Source organism: Meriones unguiculatus, chromosome X, assembly GCF_030254825.1.
Source record: "Meriones unguiculatus strain TT.TT164.6M chromosome X, Bangor_MerUng_6.1, whole genome shotgun sequence".
Classification (NCBI taxonomy): Eukaryota; Metazoa; Chordata; class Mammalia; order Rodentia; family Muridae; genus Meriones; species Meriones unguiculatus.
In genome coordinates this window covers 58,924,564-58,947,987 of record NC_083369.1, presented here as the reverse complement: position 1 = coordinate 58,947,987, position 23,424 = coordinate 58,924,564, and the positions used below count along the sequence as shown (strand labels likewise).

General features: G+C 37.4%; 1 protein-coding gene across 1 annotated transcript in view; it reads right to left on the bottom strand.

The window, feature by feature from the left end:
- The window catches only part of Zmat1 (zinc finger matrin-type 1), a 50,765-nt gene that overhangs the window by 14,603 nt on the left and 12,738 nt on the right, over positions 1-23,424 (bottom strand). The window contains exons 2-5 of the mRNA XM_060374804.1: positions 15,741-15,847; positions 14,623-14,724; positions 14,363-14,540; positions 13,494-13,559 (exon numbers count right to left, since the gene is read on the bottom strand). Coding sequence (XP_060230787.1) covers positions 13,494-13,559; positions 14,363-14,540; positions 14,623-14,724; positions 15,741-15,847 — 453 coding nt within the window. The remainder of the gene's footprint in view (positions 1-13,493; positions 13,560-14,362; positions 14,541-14,622; positions 14,725-15,740; positions 15,848-23,424) is intronic.

The window sequence follows — 23,424 nt, the reverse complement described above, 5'->3', positions numbered from 1 at the left end:
CCAGAGACTCATACTCCAACCAAGGACTATTCATGGAGATAACCTAGAACCCATTCACAGATGTAGCCCATGGCAGCTCAGTCTCCAAGTGGGTTACATAGTAATGTGAAGAGGGACTGCCTCTGACATAATCTGACTGGCCTGCTCTTTGATCACCTCCCCCTGGGGGGGGGGAGCAGCCTTATCAGGCCACAGTAGAGGACAATGCAGCCACTTTTGATGTGAACTGATAGACTAAGATCAGAAAGGAGAGGAGAACCTCCCCTATCAGTGGACTTGGGGAGTGGCATGCCTGCAGAAAGGAGAGGGAGGGTGGGATCGGGAGGGGAGGAGGGAGGGGCTTATGGGGGGATGCAGAATGAATAAAGTGTAATTGATGAAAAATAAAAAAAAGAAAAATAACGAACAGAAAAAAAATAAGATGTTATTCTGTCATTACTGTCTCTTGTGACAACATGGATGAAACTGAATTTAACTGTTAGCTGATATAAGCCAGGCATGAAAGTACTATGTGTCTATCCTCCTATGTTAAATCTAAAATATTTATAATACAATAGAAATTTAGAGTAGAATAGTCATCACCAGAGGCCAAGGACAATAAGAAACAAGGAAAGGCTATACACAGGTTGATTCTGTGTACTGTTAACAGTAATATGGAGGAAAGAAGGTCTGAGGTATTAGTTTGTTATAAAGTCATTATAGATAACAATTACATATTATATATTTGAAAAACGTAGGAAAAGGATTTTGTATGATTTCACCAGAAAAAAATCATAAATATTTTTGAATATAATATGTTTGACTTGTCTTACATATTACACAAAGTATGCTTGTATCAAACATTTTATGATAGTCCCATGAAAACCCACAGCTTTATGGTTTTCATGTGTTAAAACTTTGAATGACAGATTATTTTAAAACCATCTTCCATTTGCCTGCAAATTTCATGATTTCCTTGATTTTAATAGCTGAGTAGTATTCCATTATGTAAATGTACCACATTTTCTGTATCCATTCTTCAGTTGAGAGATATCTAGGCTGTTTCCTGATTCTGGCTATTAAAAATAAGGTTGCTCTGAACATAGCTGAGCAAATGTCCTTGTTGTATGTTTGAGCATCTTTGGAATCTACATCCAGGAATGGTATAGCGGGGTCTTGAGGTAGCACTATTCCCAGTTTTCTGAGAAACCACCAAATTGATTTCCAAAATGGTTGTACAAGTTTACTTTCCCACTAGCAATGGAGGAGGGTTCTTCTTTCTCCACATTCTCTCCAGCATGTGTTGTCATTTGACCTTTTGATCTTAGTCATTCTGATAGGTGTGACTAGAAAAGATCATCTTGAGTGAGGTATCGCAGAAGCAGAGACTTGCATGGTATATAATCACTTATAAGTGGGTATTAGCCTATTACATAGGATAAACATACTAAAATTTACAAACCTATAAGCTAAACAATAAGGAGAACTCTAGGGAAGATGCTTAATTCTCATTCAGAAGGTGAAACAGCCACCGGAAGGGGTAGAAGAGAGGGAACAGGACTGGAGCCTACTACATAGGTTCTCTAAAAGACTCCAACTAGCAGGGGATCAAAGCAGATAAAAAGACTCACAGCCAAACTTTGGACAAAGCACAGGGAGTCTTATGGAAGAAGGGGGATATAAAAGGAGCTGGAGGAGACAGGAGGACTTCCCTTAAGAGTGGACTAGGGAAGGGGGGGATAGGTGAGGGAGAGTGAAGAAGGGTGGGACAGGGAGGAGATGAGGGAGAAGTTTACAACTGGGATACAAAATGAATGAATTGTAAATAACAACAACAACAGCAATAATAATAATAAACCATCCTCTATCTCCCTTTCCTGGAGGATAGAGTTCAGTTTCTGGAATGGAGTTAGGAATTAGTTTTTAAAACTAGTACTACAGCTCTTTGGGTGGATGACACCTAAATGAACATCAGTACAAAGTCCCAATTTATTTCTAATATCAGAGATCAGACCTCTACTCTTGCCTGATGCGTCTAAAACAAAAAGGGGGAACTGTAGAGAGCTGCGGAATGCTATGCCTTAAAGATGGAGCTGGTTTCCGCCTTCCACCTTCCCGATGGTGAGTGCTCTCTGTCACGAACAACTCCACATTTGGCTAAGGCTGAGGATCTGGCTTGCTTCCATGTATGTGGACCTATCTGCATTGCCCACGTGGCACGCCTGGGTTGGCTACCCAGAGGCTATTTAAGCTGTGGGCTGGCTTTCCCCAGGGTCAGATAATTGTTCAAGGTTCCTGAATAAACTGCATTGAAAAAAAAAAAAAAGAATAATGAGGGAGGGAGCTACAGCTGGGATACAAAGTTAATAAACTGTAACTAATATTAAAAAATAAAAATTTAATTAAAAAAAAAACTAGTACTACAAGTGAGTTAAAAAAAAGATGCTGTGAGAAATATCCTGAAGAAAAAGCTTTTCCAATTCTCTGGCCATGTATTAGCCTCTTTCAAGTTTGTGGTTTGGTTTCTGAATCCATGGTTTAAAGATGATTTACTGAATACTATGGATTTTCAGTAAAACAAACTACTCAGCCAGAAACTGAGAGTCTTCATAGCAAACAGGAAATTAATACTATATTTTACAGATACGAAAAATGAACCAGAGATGACTTTGTTCAACAGCATATTTACTGCATATACACAAGTGATGCAGAATAAACAAGACTCCTAGTTTTCTTTAGATGTGTGGTTTTCAAAGCTGGCTATACATTGAAGTCATGTGGAAAATGTTCATATCACCTTAACCCTTGGCTTTCTTATACACAGATACCATCTTTTTCTAGAATAATTATATTGGTCAGCGTCACATGAAACCAAGGATACCTGATTCTCCAGGGTTGGAAAAGAACTTTCTTACTTCCTGAAAGCTTTCTAGATAATTTTACTATGCAGTCATTGTTGAAGGTCTACCGAGATTATTGAGTCAATGATCTTCTTTGTGATTATATGTCTCATTAAATGTATTTGTTTCTTTAGTATATATAAAAGTTACTGTATAGTTCTCTGCTTAGTTCCTTGTTTGTTTCTCCACAACTTCCATCATTATTACATTCCAATAGTGGAAATACAGAAGTTTAGAAGGGTTGCTGGTTACTGCAAATTAGATTTAACAAAAAATATAAGTTATTTCATACATTTTTATTGGAGAAAATAGAAACACTAACAGTAGTAAAACACCACCAATCCTAACACAAATTCTAAAAGGAATGGACAATGTGAAGTCTGCTCTCCCATAGACCTGATCATTATTCCAAAATCATACAAGACTGGGAAAATTCAGTGTGTGATCACGTTTACTTTAGCTCTTGGATTTTCTACAGGTTGATGTTACCATCTTCTGGAATATAAATAATTCAAAATTAATAAGTAAAAATATATATGCCCTTTGAATAGGCAGGGTGCTTATTTTTTGGCCAAGTTATCAGCAAACTAAAACTAAAAGTAGCCAAGCACACAAACACACTACCTAAACCAACATCAAAATAAAGGGATCTAACAGCTACTGGTCATTAATCTTTCTCAACATCAATGGACTCAACTCTCCAATAAAAATACACAGACTAACAGAATGCATGTGTAAACAAGACCCAACAATCTGTTGCATACAAGAAACACCTAAGTCACAAAGAGAGATACTACCTGAGAGTAAAGGGCTGGAAGACAGTTTTCCAAGCAAATGGACCCAAGAAGCAAGCAGGAGTAGCCATTCTAATATTTTATAAAATAGACTTTCAACCAAAATTAATCAAACGAGATGGGCAAAGTCACTTCATAGTCATCAAAGGAAAATTCCACCAAGAAGACATCACAATTCTGAACATCTATGCCCCAAATATAAGGGCACCCTTATTTGTAAAAGAACATTAATAAAACTGAAACCACACATAGATCCCCACACTTAATAGCGGGAGACTTTGACACCCCACTCTCAATAAAGGACAGGTCAACAAAACAAATTAAACAAAGAAACAATGACTCTAACACAGGTCATGAATCAAATGGACCTAACAGACATCTACAGAAAATTTCACCCAAATGCAAAAGAATATACCTTATTCTCAGCACTTCATTGAATCTTCTCTAAAATAGAACATATAGTTGGTCACAAAGCAAGCCACAACAGATACAAGAAGACTGAAATAATATCTCATATCATATCAGAACAACATGGACTAAAGGCAGGCCTCAACAAAAACAGAAATAGCAAAAAGCCTACACATACATGGAAACTGAACAACTCTCTATTCAGTGAGAGCTGGGTTAAGGAAGAAATAAAGAAAATTGAAACTTCCTACAATTCAATAAAAACAAAAGCACAGCATACCCAAACGTATGGGACACAATGAAAGCAGGGCTAAGAGGAAAGTTCACAACACTAAGTGCCTTCATAAAGAAGTTCGAAACATTTTAAAAGCAACTTAATTGCTCACCTGAAAGCTTGAGGAAGGAAGGAAGGAAGGAAGGAAGGAAGGAAGGAGGGAGGGAGGGAGGGAGGGAGGGAGGGAGGGAGGGAGGGAGGAAGGAAGGAAGGAAGGAAGGGAGGGAAAGAAAGAAAGAAAGAAAGAAAGAAAGAAAGAAAGAAAGAAAGAAAGAAAGAAAGAAAGAAAGAAGAGAAGAGGCAGACACATCCAAGAGGAGTAGGTGGTTAGAAATACTCAAACTCAGGGCTGAAATCAATACCACACCTTCAAAGAAGAGCTAACTCCAATTCTTTTCAAACTATTCCACAAAATAGAAACAGAAGGAACATTACCAAACTCATTCAGTGAAGCCACAGTCATCTTGATACCTAAACCTCACAAAGACCCAACAAAGAAAGAGAATTTCAGGCCAATCTCCCTTATGAACATTGATGCAAAAAATACTCAACAAAATACTTGTAAACCAAACCCAAGAACACATCAATGATATCATCCAAGTAGGACCAAGCAGGCTTTATCCCACATATGCAGCGGTAGTTCAATATATGGAAATCCATCAATGCTAAACACCATATAAATCAACTGCAAGAAAAAAAATCATGTAATCATCATCTTATTTGCAGAGAAAGCATTTGAAAAATTCCAACACTTGTTCATATTTAAAGTCCTGGATCCTGGAGAGATCAGGGAGACAAGGCACTTACCTAAACATAGTAAAGGCAATATACAACAAGCCTATAGCCAACATCAAACTAAATGGAGAGAAACTTAAAGCAATCCCACTGAAATCAGGGACAAGGCAAGGCTGCCCACTCTTTCCATATCTCTTCAACATAGTACTTGAAGTCCTTGCTGAAGCAATAAGAAAATTAGAGGAGATCAACAGGATTCAAATTGAAAAGAAAGAAGTCAAAGAATCACTGTTTGCAGATGATACAATAGTATACATGAGTGACACAAAATTCTACCAGGAACTCCTACAGCTGATAAACACCTTGAGCAAAGTGGCTGGATAAAAATTAACTCAAAAATATCAATAGCTCTCCTGTATAAAAAAAGACAAATGAGCTGAGAAAGAAATTAGGGAAACAACACCCTTCACAAAACCCACAAAAGACATAAAGTACTTTGGTGTAACTCTAGCCAAGCAAGTCAAAGACTTGTAGGGGAAAAAAAAACTTCATGTCTCTGAAGAAAGAGATAGAAGTAAATATCAGAAGATGGAAAGATCTCTCATGCTCATGGCTCAGTAGGATTAAGATAGTAAAAATGGCCATTTTACCAAAAGCAATTTACAGATTCCATACAATTCCCATCAAATTACCAACACCATTCTTTTTTTAAAATTATTTATTTTTATTTTTTTCAAGTCATTTTTTTCTTATTAGTTACATTTTGTTAACTCTGTATTGCAGCTGTATCCCCCTCCCTCATTCCCTCCCAATCCCACCCTTCCTCCCTCATCTCCTCCCTGCCCCTTTCCAAGTCCACTGACAGGGGAAGACCTCCTCCCCTTTCATCTGACCCTGTTTTATCAGGTATCTTCAGGACTGGCTGCAAAGTCCTCCTCTGTGGCCTAACAGGAATGCTCCTCCCTTAGGGGGTGGGGAGGCCAAAGAGCCTGCCATTGAGTTCATGTTAGAAATAGTCCTTGTTCCCCATACTATAGGAAACCAATTGGTTACTGAGCTACCATGGGCTACATCGGAGCAGAGGTTCTAGGTTATATCCATGCATGGTCCTTGGTTGAGTGTCAGTCTCAGAAAAGACCCTGTGCCCAGATATATTTGGTTCTTGTGGAGCTCCTATCCTTTCCACATCATACTAACTCCCCTTCTTTCATATGATTCCCTGTACACGGCCGAAGGTTTGGTTATGAGTCTTAGTATCTGCTTTGAAACACTGCTAGGTAGAGTCTTTCAGATGCCTTCTGAGGTAGACTCCTGTCATGCATTCAATACACATCCCATTTGTCTTTCTAAATGAGGATTGATCATCTTACCCCGCGTCTGCTTTCTTGATTATCTTTTTTAGGTGTATAGATTTCATTATGTTTATCATATCTTATAGGTCTATATAAGCGAGTATATGCCGTGTTTCTCTTTCTCCTTCTGGGATACCTCACTCAGAATGATCCTTTTAGATCCCACCATTTGCCTGCAAACTTCATGATTCCTTCCTCTTTGATTGCTGAGTAGTATTCCATTGTGTAAAAATACCACAATTTCTGTATCCTCCATTGATGGACATCTGGGTTGTTTCCAGGTTCTGGCTATTACAAATAAAGCTGCTATAAACATGGTTGAGCAAATGTCCTTGTTGTATACTTGAGCATTTTTTGGATATATGTCTAAGAGTGGTATAGCTGGATCTTGAGGAAGCACTATTCCTACTTGTCTGAGGAAGCGCCAGATAGACTTCCAAAGTGGTTGTACCAGTTTACATTCCCACCAGCAGTGGAGGAGGGTTCCCCTTTCTCCACAACTACTCCAGCATGTGTTGTCACTTGAGTTTTTCATCTTGGCCATTCTGATGGGTGTAAGGTAAAATCTCAGGGTCGCTGTGATTTGCATTTCCCTAATGGCTAATGACGTTGAGCATTTCTTTAAGTGTTTCTCTGCCATTAAATATTCCTCCATCGAGAATTCTCTGTTTAGCTCTGTTCCCCATTTTTTAAATTGGATTACTTGGTTTGTTGCTTTTCAGCTTCTTTAGTTCATTATATATACTGGATATTAGCCCTCTGTCAGATAAAGGGTTGGTGAAGATTCTTTCCCAATCTGTAGGCAGTCGTTTTGTTTTGATGATAGTGTCCTTTGCTTTACAGAAGCTTTTCAGTTTCATGAGGTCCCATTTATTGATTGTTGCTCTTAGAGCCTGTGCTGTTGGTGTTCTGTTCAGGAAGTTGTCTCCTGTGCCAATGAGTTCTAGGCTGTTCCCAACTTTTTCTTCTAACAGATTTAGAGTATCTGGTTTTATGTTGAGGTCTTTGATCCACTTGGACTTTAGTTTTGTGCAGGGTGATAAATATGGATCTATTTTCATTTTTCTGCACATAGACATCCAGTTGGAGGAGCACCATTTGTTGAAGATGCTGTCTTTTTTTTCATTGAATGGTTTTGGCTTCTTTGTCAAAAATCGAGTATTCATAGATGCCAACACCATTCTTTACAGACCTTGAAAGAAAAAATTCTCAACTTCATACGGAATAACAAGAAACCCAGAACAGCTAAAAAAAATAATCCTCTACAGTAAAAGATCTTCAGCAGTCTTTCCATTCCTGATTTCAAGCTCTACTATAGAGCAACACTCATAAAAACTACATGGTGCTGGCATAGAAAATGACTGGTGTATCAATGGAATCTAATCGAAGACCCAAAAATAAAGCCACATACCTATGAATATTTGATTTTTGACAAAGAAGCCAAGCCAGTCAATGGAATAAAGACAGCATCTTCAACAAACGGTGCTGGTCAAACTAGAAGTCCACAGGTAGAAAAATGCAAATAAACCCATATCTATCACCCTGAACAAACTTAAAGTCTATGTGGATCAAATATCTCAGCATAAAACCAGACACACTAAATCTGTTGAAAGAAAAATGGGGAAGAGCCCCGAACACATTGGCACAAAGTAATACCAACAGCTCAGGCTCTAAGATCTACAATTAATAAATGGGACCTGGTGAAATAGAAAAGTTCCTGTAAGCAAAGGACACTGTCAACAGAACAACACAGCAGCCTACAGACTGGGGAAAGATCTTCACCAACCCTACCTCCAATACAGGGCTAAAATTCAGAATATATAAAGAACTGAAGAAAGTAGACAACAACAAACCAAATAATCCAATTAAAAAATGAGGTACAGTGATAGAGAATTCTCAGCATAAGAATATCTAATGGCAGAGAAACACTTAAAGTAATGCTCAAACTCCTTAGTCGTCAGAGAAATGCAAATCAAATGGACCCTGATATATCACCTAACACACATCAGAATGACTAAGAACAAAAACTCAAGTGACAACACATACTTGAGAGGCTGTGGAAAAAGTAGAACCTTCCTCCATTGCTGGTGGGAATGTAAACTTGTACAAACACTTTGGCAATCAGTCTGGTGCTTTCTCAAAAACTTAGGAATAGTGCTACCTCAAGATCCAGCTATACCATTCCTAGGCATATTTACAAAATACGTTCAAGCATACAACAAAGACATTTGCTCAACCATGTTCGTAGAAGCTATTCGTAATAACCAGAATCTGGGAAAAACCCAGATGATCCTCAACTGAGGAATGGATAAATAAATTGTGGTACATTTACACAATGGAATACTACTCAGCAATTAAAAACAAGGAAATCATGAAATTGCCAGGCAGATGGTGGGAACTAGAAAAGATCATTCTGAGTAAAGCATCCCAGAAGCAAAAAGACACACAAAGTATAAACTCACAAGTGGATATTAGACATATAATATAGATAATCATACTAAAAGCTGTACGCCTAAAGAAGCTAAACTAGTCAGAGGACCCTGGGTAAGATGCTCAATCCTCATTCAAAAAGGAAAACAGGAAAGATCTCTGAAGATGGAGAAAACAGGGAACAGGACAGGAGCTTACCACAGAGTGCCTCTCAAAGACTCTACTCAGCATGGCATTAAAGCAGATGCTGATACCCATAGCCAAACTTAGAGTACAGTTCAGGGAATCTTATGAAAGAATGGGGAGATAGAAAGACCTGGAGGGGACAGGAACTCCATAAGCAGAGCACCAGAACCAGGAAATCTGAGCCCAGGGTTATTTCTGAGACTGATATTCCAACCAAGGACCATGCATGGAGATAACCTAGAACAACTGCACAGATGTAGCCCATGGCAGCTCATTCTCCAAATGGGTTCCATAGTGAAGGGAACAGGGACTGTCTGACATGAACTCAGTAGCTGGCTCTTTGATTACCTCTCCCTGATGGGGGAGCAGCCTTACCAGGCCACAGAGGAAGACAATACAGCCAGTTCTGAAGAGACCTGACAGGATAGGGGCAGTTGGAAGGGGAGGAGGACCTCCCTTATCAGTGGACTTGGAGAGAGGCGTGGGAGTAGATGAGGGAGGGATTGGGATTATGAAGGAATGAGCGAGGGAGGTATAGCTGGGATACAAAGTGCATAAACTCTAATTAATATAAAAAATTAAAATTAAAAAATAATAATGAATATGATGATGGTGGTGGTGGTGATGTAGAAGGAAAGAGTAAATTAAAGGATTTAATGTTATCACATAAAAAAGAAAGCAGACTGAGCCAGTCATATGTGCATGCCAGTAATCAGTATTCCTTCATGGTATCTGCTTCCGTTTTTGCCTTTAGGTTTCTTGAATCCCATTCATGATTGACGATACGTGGTAAGCTTGCCTCCCAAAGTTGTTTTTGGTCATGATGTTTTATCATAGAAAGCAAACTAAGATATTCTTCTTCCCTCTTTCAAATAACCTTAACGTTTAAATTGCTAAATGTTTTTTTCCCATAGCAGCAACAATCCAAGCACGACTCTGTTCAAATTTACTTTGAAGCCACGTATTTCAGATACCCTCATCTCACCATTAGAAAAAATAAACAAAAAGTGGCAATTGGCTGGTTTTTCAGATGATTATTTTAAAATCAACTGCCATTTCTACTTTCGTGCTTACTTAAATAAACATCTTTTAAAATCCTACATAAAACTGCATGTCCCTACAAAATGTTATAGCATTTTAACCAAACTATGTAAGAAACTGAAATAGTACTAACAAAGAGAACACACTTTTGATAAAGATTCATTAATAGTTCACTGATTCATACATTAAACTAGTCTCTACTGAGGAAGGAGTAGTTCTATGCTGGTTTTTATGTCTAGCACTAGAAAGAGAGGTGACATTTCCTCCCTAAAGACATCAAATTGAAATGGAGGAAAAAGCATGTAGAGAGGTAAGTAGTCACACAGGTTAAAGATATACAGAAGGGTAGATAGGTAACCTTAAGAGAAGTAAAAAGATTTCCAGGTAGCTGCAGTACATTTAAGAATGAATATGAGTTTACTCAAAAGCAGGTTATGGGACTATTTCAGGCAACAAAGGAGGAGGAAGTATGAGCAAGAACACAAATAAAAGAAGTAAGGTAAAGTTTTTGAAAGCCATATAACTTGCAGGTACTAGTCTGCATAGAGAGCAGCAGGTCAGTTGCAGAGGACAAGCATGAAGAAAAGGAGGAAAAAAGAGAGAACTGTGGCATTTAGATTTCATCCCTAGAAGTTGGAAAAAGAGTGAAGAAGTTGGAAAAAAGTTAAGACAGTGTCATGGAAATATATGTATTTTGAATAAAACTGAGAGTGGATTTGTGGAGACAAAACTAGTAGGAGGGAAAATACTTAGAAAGCTATAACTCCTGAGTTTTTTATCTTAGCCATTCTGATTTGTGTCAGGTGAAATCTCATGGTCATTTTGATTTGCATCTCTCTGATGGCTAAGGACATTTAGCATTTCTTTAAGTGTTTCTCTGCCATTCTGTATTCCTCTACTGAGAATTCTCTGTTTAGATCTGTACCCCATTTTTTAAATTGGATTGCTTGCTTTGTTGATTTTTAACTTCTTTACTTCTTTATATATTCTGGATATCAGCCTTCTGTCAGATATAGGGTTGGTGAAGATCCTTTCCCAGTCTGTAGGCAGTCGTTTTGTTCTGACAACAGTATCTTTTGCTTTACAGAAGCTTTTCAGTTCCATGAGGTCCCATTTATTGATTGTTGATCTTAGGACCTGTGCTGTTGGTATTCTGTTCAGGAGGTTGTCTCATGTGCCAAGTGACAACATATGCTGGAGAAGTTGTGGAGAAAAGGGAATCCTCCTCCATTGCTGTTAGAAATGCAAACTTGTACAACCACTTTGGAAATCAATCTGGCACTTTCTCAGACAATTAGGAATACTGCTTCCACAAGATCCAGCTATACCTCTCCTAGGCATATATCCAAAAGATGCTCAAGTACACAACAATGACATTTGCTCAACCATGTTTGTAGCAGCTTTATCCGTAAGAGCCAGAACCTGGAAACAACCCAGATGTCCCTCAGTTGAGGAATGGATACAAAAATTGTGGTGCTTTTACACAATGGAATACTACTCAGCAATTAAAAACAAGGAAATCATGAAATATGTAGTCAAATGGTGGGATCTAGAAAAGATCATCCTGAGTGAGGTATCCCAGAAGCAGAAAGACATACATGGTATATACTCACTTATATAGACCTATAAGATAGGATAAACATACTGAAATCTATACTCTTAAAGAAAATAAACAAGAAGGAGAACCCAGGGTAAGATGATCAATCCCCACTCAGAAAGACAAATGGGATGGACATTGGATGTAGGAAAAAACAAGTGACAGGACAGGAGCTTACCACAGAGGGCCTCTGAAAGACTCTATCTAGCAGCATATCAAAGCAGATACTAAGAATTATAACCAAATCTTCCGTAGAGTGCAGGGAATCGTATGAAAGAAGAGGGAGTTAATATGACCCAGAGAGGACAGGAGCTCCACAAGGACCAAATATATCTCGGCACAGGGGTCTTTTATGAGACAGTTTCTCCAACCAAGGACCATATATGGATATAACCTAGAACCTCTGCTCAGATGTAGCCCATGGTAGCTCAGTATCCAAGTGGGTACCCCAGTAAGGAGAACGGGGACTATTTCTGACATGAACTCAATGGCAGGCTCTTTGACCTCCTCCACCCCCGCCCCGCGCCCGAAGGAAGAGCACCCCTGCTAGGCCACAGAGGAGGACTTTGCAGCCAGTCTTGAAGATACCTGATAAACCAGAGTCAGATGAAAGGTGAGGAGGTCCTCCCCTATCAGTGGACTTGGAAAGGGGCAGGGAGGAAATGAGGGAGGAAGGGTGGGATTGGGAGGGAATGTTGGAGCGGGATACAGCTTGGATACAAAGTTAATAAATTGTAACTAATATTAAAAAATAAAAAAATAAAAAGAAAGCAAATAAACAGAAATAAAAAAAGAACCGGACTGTGAGGAGTTGTGAATATAAGTAATAGAATTTTAATAAGTCAAGAGTGTTGAACATTTTCATGTGGAGCAGAGTCTATTTAGTAATAAGAGGTAAAACATAATGAATTGGGGAAAAGAAGAGAGGATAAAGGGCAGTAAGACACACTATTAGTGAGAAGGTGCTCGGCTGTAGTGGGGATGAAAAAGCACGATGGAAGAGAAGATACGCGTTGTTCCAGTCAAGGCCAGTATCCATTCAGTACCTGAATTTCTGCTATCATTTTTTAGCGCTAAGCCATCTGGTCCTTTTTTAACCTTTCTTTTTTGATTAATTAAAACCATAGAAATCTATGGACTATAATGTTTCATTACCTCTGGTAGCAAAATATGTGCATAAAACCAAATATGTAGTCTTTTGCAGTGAGTTATTATTAACTAGCTTACATATTTTCTTCTTTAGTAAAGAAGAAATAGAAAATATATTCCTATTCATACTACATAGAATGACTAGCTTAACAGCGAAAATGAATGTCACTATCACATACTAATTTGAAGTACTTCCTTAAAATAACACGGAACAACACCACAACACACATGTTCATGTATGATTTTAAAATTAATTGACATAAAAGAATTTCTGGCTTTCATGTCCTAGAAAAATAAATCAAACTACATGGACTCACTTGCTTGAATAATGTCAGTTCTTTAATCAATAAAAAGAAAGTGGTTTATAAATAAACTAGTCATCTATATCTTTTATAAAATACAAACTTGATATGAAAGATGGTAGAATGCTTTTCTTGTTTGCCATTTGTATTTGATTTTGCTGGAAGACATTTCTCTGCTTTCCAGCTATAGGTGTTCTCCTAGCTTCATTTCTTTGTGCTCCTAATATAATGTTGTGGAACATTAGCAGATTATTTAAAGAAGTAGTGAAGAGTTCATACTGTCTCTTTGGATTATCCAGATCCAAAGCACTGCTGGAAGAAAAGAGAGTTGTGTCTTTATTCCTACCTGGAGGAGGCTTCACAATAACAGACTTCAGGAAGGTTGGTGCTGCTGGAGTAGGATTGGGTTTATCTGTAGAAATAATTATCATGAGAAATTATCAACATGTATTCAGATATTAGAACTGTATACAGTATAATATTAAATTAAATATTAGAGATATTCTGTAAAAATTACTCTTTTTCCACTTTTTTTCCATTACAGACCTTCTGGATTAAGGGAACTGTCACAAATGCACTTCCGTGAGATAAATGTGAATACTAGATGTCATCCAGTTTGTACTCTTAAGATATGGGATGGAAGGAATATTTTACACTTAGTATTATTTGACAATATTCATCTGAGGTAACATTAAAAGCATGGGAACCATTTCAAGATGGTTATTTGTAATTCACAGGGTAAATCACATGGTATGAACTTCTAAGTTCATATTTTTCTTCAATAACATGAAAATTTGAGAGACTAGAATAAATATAAAATCTAATTTAGTTTAACTTATTAAGAAAAAATAAATTCTAGTAATATGATGAGGTAATGACTTTGCTTTGGACAATACGTATATGATGTGATGGATTTGAATGCTGATGAATATTTTCCAGGCGTAAATACCTAATGACATAGTGTTATTAATAGCTACTTATTATTATTTATATCATACAGAAATCACATGTTTACATTTGTATTTATTAAACTGAATAGTGGTCATAGAATTTCTTAAAATTCTGTGAGCAATTATCTCTACAGACAAGGACACAGAAAGAGATTCACTAAATAGAATAATCAAGTTGTTTAAACTGTAGTACAAGTTTGCTCCCCAAAAAGGATGGTACAGTGTGTAGAATTCATCTGAGATAAAGATATGAATAGTGTCTTACCCATCTTTGGTTGACATCCTGATTGAGATACTCGTTCCTGTTCTTCCAATAATAACAGCTTCTGATTTTGTGTATGGCTCTTTCCCACATAGTGAGATTGAGCAACAGCTGAGGAGTCAAAACTCATGCTGCAAAAACCACTAAATTTGTTTCTGTTGACATCTCCACTTTTGTACACCTGCAAAAAGCACAACCTTTTACTTTTGAAAGATTCAAAGCCTTGCATTTCATAATTATAACATTCCACAGAGACAACTCACCTGAGAATTCCTAACATGCATGTTCACTTTCCGACCAGGCACTTCGTTTTGTTCCACACGCACTTGAAAACAGAACTTAACATTTTGAGCATGTATTTCACTCTGAAAAAGAAAAAAAGATATGGCTTTATTTATTTAACAACAGAGACACATAAAATGTACACCTCTCTGAATGTGAGGGCTGGAGACATGAGCTTTAGCAGGCTTTGCATTAACTTTTCTTTGAGACTAGGCCCTTGAACAGGCTAGGCAAGTGACATACTGTTGAGCTACATCCTTAACCCATGTTTGCAATAACTATGAAAGAGTGTCACTCCTTTCAAATCTCTCAACCTCAGTTAAAATTAAAATAAAAGATTCTACAACTTAGAAGTCAATCTTTTTATTATTGTGTTAGTTATACATTTAATGAGTTTCATTATGACATTTCCATGCATTTATATATTTTAATTATATTACCTATTATCATCTCTTCTTCTCTAGTGCCCACTAAGTCCCCCTCTTTCCAGCTCACTACCCCTTATACTTCCATGTCTTTTTATATGTGACACACGGTTCTCATTAATGAAGATGGGTAAGAGGTATTTACAGGATTGCGAGCACCTGAATGATGAGACAATATCACTGCAGAAAATCTCTCCCTTCCCCAGCAACTATCAGTTGCTAATAGATCCACAGGTAATGGTGAGGCTTCATGATCTCCTGTGTCCTAGCAAATGTTAACAGTCAATGGATCTGGGGATAGGGGCAGTTATGAGCCTCTCCCACATCAATAACAGGATGCTGATAAGCATAATCTATAGTCTATGCTTATTATAAAAGAAGACTCTAGGAGTTCTACAGTATCTCTCAAACTTGCAAATACCTATATTATATTTACTATAATAACAGAAGCAGAATCAGTGAAGGCAAAAAAGGAACTTTGCAGTCAAAAGCACTCAGTTTAATTTAGAGTCCCTAAACTTAAATTTGTATGTGACTATCCTTTCCTGAGCCAATATTCTCATTTGTCAAATAGAAATGACACCATGTGTCTTACTAATCAAGTAAGAAGAGTTGACTTGCTACATTTAAATATGTGATTTTTCTCATCCTTATTCCCACTGTGCTTAACCAACCTCATAATGTGAAATTTTTTCTGATTCAAGATGCAGTGCCACTCCACATGCTTGACAAAAATCACCTGCAAAATATGCAGATCTATTTTGTCCATCACAGGTGGCATCTATCAACAAAGAAAAAAAATATCAGATCAATAAAATTTGAATTAATCAAAACTTCATGTTTGAGAGCATATAGTAACAGCCTTTTCCTCAAATATGTCATTCAATGTGTAATATCATATGCTCACATGCACGCATGCACACACACATACACACAATGTGTAATATGACAATATTTACTAAATTAAAATGGTTAATTCTAGGCAATAATATTCTAAAGGAATAGTTAAATGAATACCAGTAACTCAATGAACTTCATAGAATGATTTAAGGAATCAGTAATGAAAGGCTAAATTTAAAAATAGCCTTGATATTTTGTTTTACAGAAGACAATGCTGAGAAATTTAAGACAATCCTAAGGTATGTAAGACTGTCATATACTTTAGATGAGGCACAAGTATTATCTAAAAATCATCATTGTCTGTGATGGGTAAATCTCTCCCATTGTTCTAAAAATACCAGGGTACTTAACTTGTACACACAGATTTCACATGTCTCCCTCCAAATATATAAAGTAATGTTCATATACTACAATCAAAAAATTATGCTATCATGCCTGTGTCTGGAATAAACAGCACTTACCAAGTAGTTTTATATCTATACTTTAGGTCTGCACTTATATCTAATGTCCTTAACAGCTTTAGTATATTCTGTTGCCAATGTTTATTCATTTATTTATTGGTTATTAATTTTTCTTTTCTTTTTTACTCTAGACAGGGTTTATCTGTGTAGTTTTGGGTGTCCTGGACTTGCTTTGTAGATGAGGGTGGCTTCGAACTCGCAGAGATTTGCCTGCCACTGTCTCCCTGAGTGCTAGAATTAAAAGTGTGCACTACCACTGCTCGGCTTATCTGTAGATTATTAATCAAAATCAAACTTTTCCTTATTATTTGGCTCCTTAAATTAGTAAGTTTGTATCACACATGAATGATACACTAAATAAATAAGTTAAAATTTGTTAAAGTTATTAAATTACAATCTACCCAATTCTAATGATGTTAACATGAAATACACATACATATACACATAGAAAGTTACAGAATCTAAACTAAATGTAAATCTATTTAGTTCTCTAAAGAGGGAAGAGTAGAGAACAAAAACATGTAGGGCTTTCTACATATGGTGAGGATAGATATGAGAAAACGGGAGGACCTTAATTCAAATAATTATCCACTCACAAAATACCATTGCAGGGGTTGAGGAAATCAGTCTGGAGATTATACTACCTGGGTGTGTTTCAGAAATAAAATATGCTGAACGGCATAATACGAAAACTTTTATTTTACCTGTATCATTTCTCCCCAAATCCTAAAACGGCACAGAATGAAAATATATTTGTGTGTGAGGAGAGAAGCAAGTAATGAAAATCGTGTTTTATTTGCAACCATAATAGTAGGAATACTTTATTAAGGACCTAGTACCTAGCAAGCTCCCAAAAGTCCAGACTTCAGGCAGATGTCTCCAGATTGGGTCTCCAAGCTAGCTCTGGGAATGTGTGGATCCTGCCATCTCAGACTCTAGGGCTATTTTAGTTTCCAGGCTACTTTAATGTCTGGCTAGCTTCTCCTTAGCACCAGACTGACATCAACAGCCTTGAGTTTCAGGCTAGCCTGACAATCAGGCTGATTTCTGAAAGTCCTGGTGCATCAAGCCACCTCACATAGATCCCAACCTCTAAGATAGCTATTGTGGATACAAGCTCCAAACTTGTACTTGTAGCTACAACCTTTAGCTTGTCACAGTACCAATTAGGACCTTAATCCTCTAGGCTAATATCTGCAGCATCACCCTCCATGCTAAAACTTGTAGTCCCATGCTCTAGAAGACTAGTGCTCAGGTCTCTTACTAGTCCTTAGTGCTGGACATTTTCCCACAGACCCAGGTTCCAGCATCATTCTTGTATAACTGCTTCCCAGGCTGGCTCCTGGAGCTTCAAGACCTAGACTAAGCCCTTATTTACTTAGTTACCAGAAACTGAAATCTCCAGGCAAAATAAGGGAAATTGATTGAAGAAGAAAGTGCCATTCCCCATCTGAGTGCCTTTCCAAGTCTTGGCAGTTCTCTCTCACTTTTCTTTAAAAAAAATCTACATTTGCTCCACTATAATTTTTTTTTCTTTAGAACAGTACTGTGAAGACTTACTGTCTTGCTGGGCACAGTTGGTGCACACTTATAATCTTAGCATTTGGGGAGGTAGAAACTGGTGGATCTCTGTGAATTCCAGGCCAGCCTGGTCTACATAGTGAGTCTAGGACAGCAAAGGCTACACACAGAAACCCTGTCTTGAAAAACCAAACAACAACAAAAAAGGCTAACTGCTTTAACTTATTTTTTCAAACAGGTTTGGCCTATTTTTATTTATCAAATGGCATAATACATCTGGTTTCAAAATCCCAGCCATTCTCTTCACTGATTCCTAACAATCATAACTTACAATATTTTTCCTATCTGCCTCTTCCTTTGAATTCTCATAACAATACTTGAATTCATTCCCTCTCTATATTCCAACATGATTTAGTTTTATCAATGCTACTTAAGCTTACCTTCATGTTACTTAAATTCTAGAAATACAAAAAAAGATTAATATAATTGAGGATCTTTTCACATGAAACTCTTACACCTTAACACAAATATATACAACAAATAGTACTTTGTCCATTCTAAGTTAGGAAACTGGGATTAAGTGAAACTGAAATAACTGTCATGCTTTCTTTGCTGGAGCTGGTACATAAACCTTTGTTTTACCATGATTCTTTCTGTTATATATAAATGCCTGTTATACATGTTGGAAATGACTAGTTCCTAACTCCAAGGAGATTACAATTCAATAAGGAAGATAAGGTGTGTGTGGAAAAAACTATAATGCCCAGAACAAAATGTTTCAGGTGATAAAATATGTAAGAAGATACAGTACATCTTGCTGAGGAAACTGGGATTAAAATTATAGATAAGAATTCTTTTCTGTGCTTTAAAATACATGTAAACAGGAGGCTCCAAGATGGTGGCACAGAGATACACTATGTCTGACAAGCAGGACAGCAGTGACTGCACAGCAAAAAACAAAGCAAACTGTGGACCGTAAAACACCAGCGATTATGTTTTCCAAGTGAGAGGAAACTCCACAGCGTCAGAAGCAATCAGGTCCATTCTCGGGTCACCCAGCTAAACCCTTGAAGCGTTCCAGGGTCCTGGAAGGTGCTCTGTCACCATCTCAGAGCCACATACCTGCATGCTCTAATCACCATCCCAGACTAAACTGTGGGCCCCAAAGCACTAGAGACTGGGATTCCCAGTCAGGAGGAAAACCCACGATGAGGGAAATGTCAGGTCTAACCTCAGGATACCCAGCAAATTTTAGGAAAAGATTCTGAGTTAAAAGGCAGACATAAAAACCATACACTGAGGAAATCTAAACAATCATTAGGTCTCACTTCAAAAGCTTTTATTGCCTCAAAATTTGAAAATCTAAATGAAATGGACAATTTTCTTGATGGATTTCACTTACCAAACCTGAATAAAGATCAGGTAAAAAAAATTAAAGAATCCTATATAACCTAAAAATTAAAATAAAAAAAAAACTGTCATCAAAAGTCTCCTATCAAAAAAAAAAAAAAAAAAAAAAAAGCCTAGGTAGGGCCAGATGTTTTCAGAGCAGAATTCTACCATACCTTCAAAGAAAAGCTAACACCAATACCCTTTAAATTATTCCCAAACTCATTCTATGAAGCCACAGTCACCTTGATACCTAATCCTCACAAAGACCCAACAAAGAAAGAGAATTTCAGGCCAATCTGCCTTATGAACATTGATGCAAAAATACTGAACAAAATACTTGCAAACCAAATCCAAGAACATATCAATGATATTATCCACTATGACCAAGTAGGCTTCATCCCACATATGCAGGGGTGGGTCAATATACGGAAATCCATTAATGTAATCCACCATATAAACAAACTGAAGGATAAAAACCACATGATCATCTCCTTAGATGCCAAAAAAGCATTTGACAAAATCCAACATCAATTCATGTTTAAAGTCTTGGAGAGATCAGGGATACAAGGCACATATCTAAACAATAGTAAAAGCAATATGCAACAAGCCTATAGCCAACATCAAACTAAATGGAGAGAAACTTAAATCAATCCCACTGAAATCAGGGACAAGGCAAGGCTGCCCACTCTCTCCATATCTCTTTAACATAGTTATTGAAGTACTTGCCAGAGAAATAAGAAAATTAGAGATCAATGGGATTCAAATCAAAAAGGAAGAAGTCAAATTATCACTATTTGCAGATGATATGATAGTATATCCGAGTGACCCCAAAAATTCTACCAAGGAACTCCTACAGCTGATAAACACCTTAAGCAAAGTGACTGGACAAAAATTTAACTCAAAAATATCAGTATCCCACCTATATACAAATGGGCTGAGAAAGAAATTAGGGAAACAATACCCTTCACAATAGCCACAAAGGACATAAAGTACCTTGGTGTAACTCTAACCAAGCAAGTCAAAGAGTTGTATGAAAAAAGATTTCAAGTCTCTAAAAAAAGAAATAGAAGAAGATATCAGAAGATGGAAAGATCTCCCATGCTCATGGCTTGGCAGTATTAACATAGTAAAAATGGCCAGCTTACCAAAAGCAATCTACAGATTTATGAAACTCCCATCAAATTACCAACACAATTCTTTACAAACCTTGAAAGAAAAATTCTCAACTTCATATGAAATAACAAGAAATCCAGAATAGCTAAAATAATCCTCTAAAATAAAAGATCTCCTGGAGTATCTCCATCCCTGATCTCAAGCCGTACTACAGAGCAACAGTAATAAAAACTATATGGTACTGGCATATAAAATGACTGGTGGATCAATGGAATCTAATAGAAGACCCAGATATAAACCCACACACCTATGTACACCTGATTTTTGATAAACAAGCCAAAACCATTCAATGGAAAAAAAAAAAAAAGATAGCATCTTCAACAAATGGTGTTGGCCTAACTGGAAGTCAACACGTAGAAAAATGCAAATAGATCCATATCAATTGCCCTGCACAAAATTAAAGTCCAAGTGGATCAAAGATCTCAACATAAAACCAGACACGCTAAATCTATTGGAAGAAAAAGTGGGGAAGAGCCTGCAACTCATTGGCATAGGAGAAAATTTCCTGAACAGAACACCAACAGCTCAGGCTCTGAGATCTACAATTCATACATAGGATCTCGTGAAAATGAAAAGGTACTGTAAAGCAAAGGGCACTTTCATCAGAACAGAACGACAGCTTACAGACTAGGAAAAGGTCTTCACCAACCCTACATCCAATAGAGGTCTAATATCAAGAATACATAAAGAACTCAAGAAATTAGACAGCAACAAAACAAATAATCCAATTAAAAATGGGGTACAGAGCTAAGCAGAGAATCTAACAGAGGAATATCAAATAGCTGAGAAACACTTTTAAAAATGCTCAACATACTTAGTCATCAGGGAAATCCAAATCAAAATAATTCTGAGATTCCATCTTGTTCCTATCAGAATGGCTAAGATCAAAAGCTCAAGAGAGAACACATGCTGGAGAGTATGTGAAGAAAGGGGAACCCTCCTCCATTGCTGGTGGGAATGCAAACTTGTACAACCACATTGGAAATCAGCCTGGTGCTTTCTCAGAAAATTGGGAATAGCACTGCCTCACAATCCAGCTATACCACTCCTAGGCCTATACCCAAAAATTGACCCACCATTCAATAAGGACATTTGCTCAACTCTGTTCACAGCAGTTTTATTTGTAATTACCAAAATCTGGAAACACCCGAGATATCCTTCAAAGGAGGAATGGATACAGAAATTTTGGTATACCTACGCAATGGAATACTACTCAGCTATTAAAAATAAGGAAATCATAAACTTTTGAGGCAAATGGATGAAACTAGAAGAGATCATCCTGAGTGATGTAACCTAGAAACAGAAAAACAGGCATGGTATATGCTCACTTTATAAGCAGATATTCGCCATTTAAAATAGGACAGCCATCTACAGGCCTAAAGAAGCTAAACACTAAGGAGAAACCTAGGGAGGATGCTTACATCTCATTCAGAATTGCAAACAGGATAGATACCAGAAGTGGTAGAAGAGAAGAAAGGGAAGGGAGCCTACTATAGAGGGTACTCTGAAGGGATTCACCCAACAGGGGATAGAAGATGTTGAGACTCATGGCATATCTTTGGGCAAAGAGCAAGGAGTCTTATGGAAGAAGAAAGGGGTGGAAATAGAGGGACATGGAGGGGACAGGAGCACCACACTGAGACCACAAAACTAAAAGATCTGGGCCCAGAGGTTTCTACAGAGACTGATGCACCAATGGAGGACCATGCATCGAGAGGACCTAGACACCGTGCTCAGATGTGGCCAACTGGCAGCTCAGTCTACACGTGGATCTCTGAGTGAGGGGAGCAGGGGCTGACTCTAACATGAAGTTTACTGCTCTTTGATTACGTGTTCCTGATGATGCAGCCTTGCCAGGCCATGGAGGAAGAGGATCCAGGCAGTCTTGATGAGACTTAAAAAGCTATGAGCAGATGGCAATAATGGAGAACTCTCTCTTTCAGTAGATTAGGGGAAGGGGAAAAGGGAAGAGGGAGAGAGGGTGGGACTGTGGAGAGTTGAGGGAGGGGGCTTCAATCAGGATATATAATGAATAAATTGTGAAGAAAAGAATTAAAATAAAAAATACATGTAAACAATGGAATCTCACTAAGCTATAATTAAAAATGAAACTGTGACATTTGCAGGAAAAATGGATGGACTAGAAATCATGCTAGGGGAAATAAGCAAGATTCTAAAAAAATACTGCTTGTTTTCTGGCATATATGGAACCTAGATTTAAAATTATATGTATTTATATATACCTATGTATACATGTGTGCATATGCATGCATTTATGTGTGCAGATCATTAAGCTAGAAAGGGGATCATAAAAGGGAAGGATGACAGCTAAGGGGGGGGGGAGAGACAGGAAGTAGGAGGCGGATTACTTCCAAGAGGTGTAAGAGAACAAACCATGGGAAGGAGGGGCACAGAGGAGGGCAGTGGAGAAAGGAGACAAAATAGAACAATGTATAATGATATATATACAAGATAATGTCAAAATAAAACAACTTACATAGTGCGTTAACTAAAAATATTAATACATACATTTCAAAATAAATGTCTAAGAAAAGTATTTTAAAGAAGGCAAGAGTATAAATAACAATGAAGAGCTTAAAATGAAACGAAATAATGACAAGAGATATTACGCCACTTGAATTGAATTTACATTAAATAGACAGAAATGAGTGACTCAACATGGGTATCTCAATTAGCAGTCAGTTGTAGGTTTGAGGTTTGAACTAGAAGTACCTACAGATATATAGATAAAATGTCCATCTCTCAAAACTAAAGGGTATTGGCTGAGCTTAGCATTTACTATCAACATGGTAGACGTTTGAGCTTAAGTAAGGCTGTCCCTGAAAAGAAGTGGAGTTTCAACCTTACCATCTACAAATATCATCACTGGCAAATTCTCTGTATAGCACGA